The sequence below is a fragment of the Sprattus sprattus genome (assembly GCF_963457725.1).
Source record: "Sprattus sprattus genome assembly, chromosome: 4".
Classification (NCBI taxonomy): Eukaryota; Metazoa; Chordata; class Actinopteri; order Clupeiformes; family Clupeidae; genus Sprattus; species Sprattus sprattus.
In genome coordinates, this window is record NC_137923.1 from 9658016 (window position 1) to 9665515 (window position 7500).

The 7500-nt window shown below is 46.4% G+C and overlaps 1 protein-coding gene across 1 annotated transcript in view; it reads left to right on the plus strand.

The window, feature by feature from the left end:
• Positions 1-877: 877 nt before the first annotated feature.
• The window catches only part of epha4b (eph receptor A4b), a gene marked incomplete at both ends in the record, with an annotated part of 107562 nt that continues 100939 nt past the window's right edge, over positions 878-7500 (plus strand). Inside the window, one exon of the mRNA XM_080837212.1 lies at positions 878-968. Coding sequence (XP_080693338.1) covers positions 878-968 — 91 coding nt within the window. The remainder of the gene's footprint in view (positions 969-7500) is intronic.

Here is a 7500-nt window from a genome sequence, read left to right on the forward strand (position 1 = left end):
CATGGTTGAGGGGAAAAAAAGAGGCTTCTTCCTCAGTCTACTTACTCAACAAGGGGAAATTGGGTCATCTGTGTAATGACTGTATGCAACATAAATCGTCATCTTAATTGGACATTTAGCAAATCCCAGAAGCTGGCCCCAGCTCAGGCAGAGGCAGTGGTGCTGAGAGGGTATACTGCTCTACTGAAATATGATTAAAAAAAAATTAAAATCAGTTATGCTTTTTTAAGAAAAAAGTTAGACTTTCATAACTTGTACATCCTTGCATCTTTTATCCTCCTTCTACAGTCCATTTACATTCACATTGATGCTTTGAGGCGTCTCACATGCATGTTCTATTGTCGATATCGAAAGGATTTTGCCCCGTCAGCACATTCACTGTATGCTATCAAATGCTAACCCACACACATGTCGTACATCCCTTGCCTTGGCTTTGATCGAATTAAGACATCTCTCTGTGAAACTGTAGCCTAAATTACTGATTCTGTATATTTAAGAAAAAACATTAATATAGCAATACTGAAGCCCCGAGTTTAGATCATCTTCACTTGTGTTTTGTTTTCCTACATATTGAAATAGCATTGTTGCACCTAATACAATGTTTAAAAAATTGAGCTGTCCTTAAGTGGGCATTAGAGAGGGCTTTCTTTTTCTTAGTGGGTGGTTTGAGATCTTTATCTTGAGCTTTTAACATCGCGAGTGCGTCTCTGCGTTCGGGGGTCCGCTTTCCTCGTTTCCCTGGCAGCGCACTGTGATTGACAGACCAAGGCTCGCTTAGGACCCTCCTTCTCATCGCCTCCCGCTCCGACTTCGCTCCGTCGTGAGCTTCAGTAAGTTTGTATAGAGGGATGCAGCGGGCGCACAGAGCAGCCTGAAAATGGCACTCATTTGGATATATCCATCCCTTTTCTTTCTTCTCCATTTGCTCACACCGATACTGGCCTTAAGGACTTACCCTGAAAACGAAGGTATGGTCATCATTTAACTGCCTTTGAAACGGGTGAATTAATCGCTGAGGTTTTGTGGTGGGGGATCTACCCGTGTTTAGTTCAGCTAAGTGCAGCTCTTCGCTCGGATGCTGTGGTACTCTATAAATGATGTATAAGATGAGGGAAATGGCCTTGGAGCAAAGGAAATTGTTCAACGTTCAGTTTTATTTCTAGGGCAAACGCATTAAATTTGAATAGTGTATAGCCACCTATGAGCAGCGAAAGTGGGCAACACATATAATTAGACTACATTATTGTACCTCTTCTTCGGAGGCTTGCAACTCGACATGGCGTTTGAACGAGGAACTTTTGTCATATGTATAGCAATAGGTTACAAATCTTTACAATTCCCTATTTCATTTGTTTAGGTTTTCATCTTCTCAGAAACACAACCTTACATTCCCCAAAGACACGCGTCTCTTATGTCATACAGACAGATATTTGGTGTCCATGACTTGAACAGGGTAGATATTTGAGGAGATGTTATGACAGTTCAGCCTTGGTTTGATATCAGTCGGGGAGAGACTGTTTTGACATTCCCACGTGCACGCTTTTAATCGTATCATCTTCCTTGGCAGTTGAATGTTTATGTACCTGTTTGTATCAGATATATTACTTCACCAGGACACGGTGAAAGAGGGGGTACTTGATAAAAGGGAGTTTGGTTGTGTGTTTCGTTATAAACGTATCCGTCTGTGGCGCGTAGCTTGATTCTGCGACGAAATCCAGTAACTGGCGTTGATAGCGCTCGACTGTGTCATTCAGCCGCCACCCGAGGCTTTCCCGGCGAAGCCATCGCGGGCTTGACCCAGGCAGTAGGCATGGGCTTGCCGATTCAGTAGTACATGTTCACTTTCCCAGCTGAATTTGCCTTCGTATCGAAAGACCGTTTTACCTCTTTCTTAACCTTCGATTTTCTAGGATGGCATATCCCCGTTGTGCGGATTACATTAACCCATTTACGTTGTTTTGTGAATGTAGTCTGCCATTTGGATTTCTAATTGGGACAGCGCAATTTAACGCACATTTTTCACGGGGTATTGAAAACTTTAACGGTATCCCGCTGCATTCGTAATAGAGTGAATTAGCCCTTAAATATGTCATTACTCTGCTCCTGAACTTAGGAGAACATTAATAATACTTCGAAACGTACAGAGATTTTCTTGGTTTGAGGCTCATCAAAATCGGACCTTATAAAGAGTTTGGACATCTCAACGAAATAAAGGCACACATATTTGAGAGAAACCGCATTTATTTATGGAAATATAAGAGACACTGGTGTAGTGTCAGTCTTATTTTTTGAAACATCGTACATATTTCTATACAACCCTTTAGTATACCACACAGTCTCTCTCTCTCTCTCTCTCTCTCTCTCTCTCTCTCTCTCTCTCACACACACACACACACACACACACTCACACACACACTCACAAACAGACACACGCACACACACACACACACACACACACACACACACACACACACACACACACACACACACGCACACACAGTCCCTCGCACAAGCATGAACAACACGACTATTTAAAAATTCATCATGCGATTTCAGTGGATGATGAAACCTTATTTAACCGGAGGAAACCCCATGTTGATTTAGATAAATGGTTGCAGTGGGAAGGGGGAATCATGTTGTAGGTCAGGGGTGGCAGACTCTGACGTTCAGCATCAGCACGCCTGCCTGGTTCAAGGTTTGTTACCCCTGGGTAGTGAGGATTAGAACGAGGAAGAGGAAGAGGAAGAAGAGGGGAGGACGGTTTTCAGGGTATCCCTTCCTGCGAGGCCAGAGGAAGCCTTTCCCCTCAAATCAGTGTAAAAGGGAGCGTGCACTTGTGAGTGTGTGTGTGTGTATGTGTGTGTGTGTGTGTGTGTGTGCGTGTGTATGCGTGCCAGGCTGGCTTGGTTCACTGATGTGGCCTGCAGTGATGTCTCCATCCCTGCTGCTCTACTCTCAGTCCTCTCCAGCCCCATTGGTCTAATTGGCTGATCTTACTGCACACTATGTGTGTGTGTGTGTGTGTGTGTGTGTGTGTGTGTGTGTGTGTGTGTGTGTGTATGTGTATGTGGTAGGTGGATATCCACAATGATATTTTTATGCATGTGACCAAATGTGTCTTCTATCTTTGGTTTATGTGGCATAATCCTTTGTGTGTCTATGCCATGTGCGTGTGTCTTCACTTTTGCTTATTTTGTCATGATTTTTTGTGTATCTTCACTTTGCTTATTATTTTGGGATGAAATTGTGTGTGAATACACAGAGAGCATTCCCTGTATGTGTATATGTTTATATGGGTTTTGAGTGTGTGTGTGTGTGTGTGTGTGTGTGTGTGTGTGTGTGTGTGTGTGTGTTTGTGAGGCCAGTGTGATCCAGTGCCTCCCTGGGCTGTGCTCTGCTGCCGGGCTGTGCTGCTGTATGTCTGGCGTGACAGTGGCTATGATGTGGGCTACTGTAAGCAGAGGGGCCTTCCTTCATCCCTGGCTCGCCTGCTGTGATTGCTTGCCGAGTCGAGAGATTGCCTCGTGCTTGTTATTTTAAGCCCGCTTGGGAGCATGCGTGTGTGTGTGTGCGCGCGTGCATGTGTGTGACTGTGTGTCTGTGTGTGGCTGTGCCCTGCAAACGAGATGAAATATGAATACAATGGCACTGGATTGTTTTCGCTCATGCGACCTGGTCACATCCCCTAAAGCTGTCCCGATAGGGCCAGATAGGAGACAGGAGAACGAGGACAGAACATGGTGCAGTTCACAAACTAAACAACAGATGGCGCCTGCAAGCTCTACCTCACCTCTTCCATTGTGTTCCTGACATCACACCACAATCACACCTTCCTCGGGGAAATGAGCTACCCAGCTGCTGTGGGCATATATGCCTCATAATATGAGTTCATTTAACTAAGTGAAGTAAATGGAATTTGAAGTTCAATTGAAGAGGCTTTTGTTCGTCAGTTGTTTTCCCGGTGTTCACAGTGTGTCCCATCCCTTGGAGTGAACACTCCGGCAGGTTGGAACACGGACAGTGTTGGTGCGCTGCGTGAATAGAGAAGCGTGAGGGTAATATTCCACTGGTGGCCCTTGTCGGTTTCACATATTTCAGTTCTAATTATTTCCACGGTCATTTATCTAGCAGGCTTGGAAATGAGAGAGACGATGCTGCAGCAGACAGATGGGAACAAATGGACACATTTGTTAGTGCCGTCTCAACCTGCGTTTAAGACTCCATGCTCTATTTCCCCTTCACACATTCATCCACCTCTCCATCTTTCTCCATCTCTCCATCTCCTTCTCTGTCTCTCTCTCTTTTTTCTCTCTCTGCCCCTCGGCCTTTTCTTTGCCCAGTTTCTGTCTTGTGTAAGTAATGATACTGAACATCTCTAATATTAGAATCTTCTCTCTCTCTCGCTCTTTTGCTCTCTCAAACATACCCACATTCTATTTCTCTCCTTCTCTCTCTCCTTTCATCTCTCTACCCCCCTCCTGTATGTCTGTCGCTCCCTATGCCTGCATCTCTCTGTCTCCATCTTTATTCTCCCTTTTTCTTCTCTCTCTCTCTCTCTTCTCTCTCTTTCTACTCATTCTCCCTCCCTCTCTCTCTTTTTCTTGCCTTCTCTCTATTTCCACCCTCTCTCTCCTCATTTTCTCCCTTTCTCCGCTTTCTCTCTCTCTCACTATTCTCTCTCTCTCTTCATTCTCTCTCTCTCTCTCTCACTGCTGCCTCTTGTTGTAAGCTGGCAGAGTAGCCACCCACGGGTGTTACCCATTCAGCAGCCCTCATCGTGTGTCCAGGCAGCGGCCCCTCAGCATCAGCACCACGCTGGCATCTTCTCCACCACTCAGCATCAGCACCACGCTGGCATCTTCTCCAGCACTCCTGCTGAAAGCCCTCTCTGTTCCCCCCTCTCAGGCAGCGGTTCCCCCTGGCCACACCGCTCGCCTCACTGCCTGCTCCTCTCCTGCTCGCAAGGGGCTTCCACCATCTTGCAGGAAACAAGGGTTCGCAAACACACACACACACACACTCACACACACACACACCATTGCCAAGAACGTGACGCTTTGCATTATGCAGCGGTAAGACAACCCCTGCTCATGATCGTGACATCCTAATTAATTGGCCCAAGATCCCTCCACAGAGGTCATAGGTCACCGCTCTTTCAATTCTGTTTAATTTATAACAGTTGTACTTATTGGCAGACGTATATATTTGAACTGGGGGGTAGGGCTGATTGATGGGCCAGATGTAATTAAATAGATTGTATCCCTACTCATGGTTCTGTCCCTGACCTTGAACTGATGAGGACATTGATCGCCTTCCTCTCGCCGGCTACGGTTCACCTCTATTACCGCGATTATTCCTGGATCTGAGCCTATCACCGCCGGGGTCTGCTAACAATGTGGAATCATAAAGGTGTCACAGGGCTCTCGTGACACAACCTTAACGTAATGTTACCAAATCTATAGCCAGGGGCTTGCCTGGCGAATGCCAATTTGACTCGGATGCTGCCGCTGTTGTTGTTCCGTTGGTCGTCTGCCTCGCGTGCCGGATGAGAGACGAAAGAGATACCAAGACAAACAGAGGGAAGATGGAACACTCATCATCACACTAGGACAGGCAGTGACTGTGGAGCACACTCACACTTACACACACTCACACACCCAAACACACACCCACACACACGTACACACAGACACAGTTTCTCATTCAGGTGAGGAGGTAGGAGACGACCAGCAAGGGAAGAAAACAGAGAAAAAGTCAACAAATCATATTAACATCACATTCAAGCAATACACACATACACTCACCTGGCAGATTACAGCAGCTGAGTCTGGTCGGGTGAGAGTCACCTTACATTTGCATTCACTCTGCTTTTCTGTTCTGTGTCAGTGATGGGTGGACGACTCTCTGTAATACAAATTATACACAGCTTGTGACTCACAGGGGAGTGTTACGAGCATTAGAGGACATTAGCCTACCAAATGGCTAAATAGAACTTTACTTTTTATGATTATTATTTTATATTTGTTTACGCTATTTATGAGCCATTTTTTCCCCTTTTGTTTCTCACGCTACCCCCTGGGCTGCTAACCCACTTCCAGATCTTTCTTGTCCACTGTTTAGTCTCTCCTCCAGCATTTCCCTCCATGACCCTGAGGGCTCATAGGGTTAGCATGAATGCGCTAACGAGCATGAGCAGCCTGTGTGTGTGTGTACGTGGTTGGGAGGGGGTTTAGCAGACTGTTGAGCATGATCGCTACAGGCTAGCCTGACTTGCTCCACTCTCACTAATGCCCACCCCGCCTCCACCCCACCCCACCCCACACACATACACATACACACACACACACAGACACACACACACACACACACACACTCACTGGGCTTGAACCTCAGCCTCTCCAGAAGGAAGTTCATTAGCAGTCTAGTCGACACTACACGGATAACAATGGCACACCGTGTGAACCTGCCCCCCCCCCACTACACACACACACACACACACGCACACGCGCAGACAACCACACACACAAAGCCCCCATTTTCTGCTTTTGTGAGCCTCTTGTCTTGACCCTTTATTTGCCTTAATTGAGTTCATCTGTTTGCTGGCCACCATCCCTTCCCCAAACATCCACTTCCCTCTCCCTCCTTCTCTCTCCTCCCCTCTCCTGCTCCCCCTCTCTCAATTTGGGCTGGGAAAGTGAAAAGCCCAGTGTGTGTGTGTGTGTGTGTGTGTGGAAACAGAATGGACACATTAACCTGACCTCAAAACAAGCATGGTTTCTTTTCAATTTGCTGAGATGAGTTCTGTTGACCAACAGGACCCCAAAAGCCCCCCCCAGCCCCAACCCCCCCCCCCCCCCCCCGGCACATTTAATCTTTTTTTTAAACATTTCTTTTCCTCTTTCCTCACCCTCCGTTTCTCTCGTTACCGCTCCGTCTTTCCTCTCACTCTCTCTTTCTATCGTTACCCCTACGTCTTTCTCTTTCCTCTCCCTCTTTCTTTTCCCTTCTCTCTCTCTCGCTCCTTGTCTTTCACTTGTTACCTCTCTTTTTTTCTTTTTCCTATCCCTAATTTTTTCTCTCTCTTTCTCTTTCCCTCTCTTTCGTGTCTTCTTCTGTTCACGGGTCACTTTAATAGCAGAGCCCACTCCACCGCACATAGAGGTTGCTTGGAGCCTGTTAGGATTTGCATTACGGTTTTTGATATGACCTTGGTGGCAGCGCTGCAAACTGCCTTGTAAAGTGACCATCTCTCAAGCCGGAGGCCACCTTCTCCAGTTTCCTGTGACAGACAAGGGCTTATTTAGTCTTTCTCTTGTTCTCTCTGTATGTGTGTGTGTGTGTGTGTGTGTGTGTGTGTTTAGGTTTTCCATGATGGACAGGGGCTTATTAAGTGGCTCAATATTCCTCCAATGATAGACTGAATGAAACCATGTCGATCTACTATGTCCTTGCTGTGTGTGTGTGTGTATGTGTGTGTGTGTGTGTGTGTGTGTGTGTGTG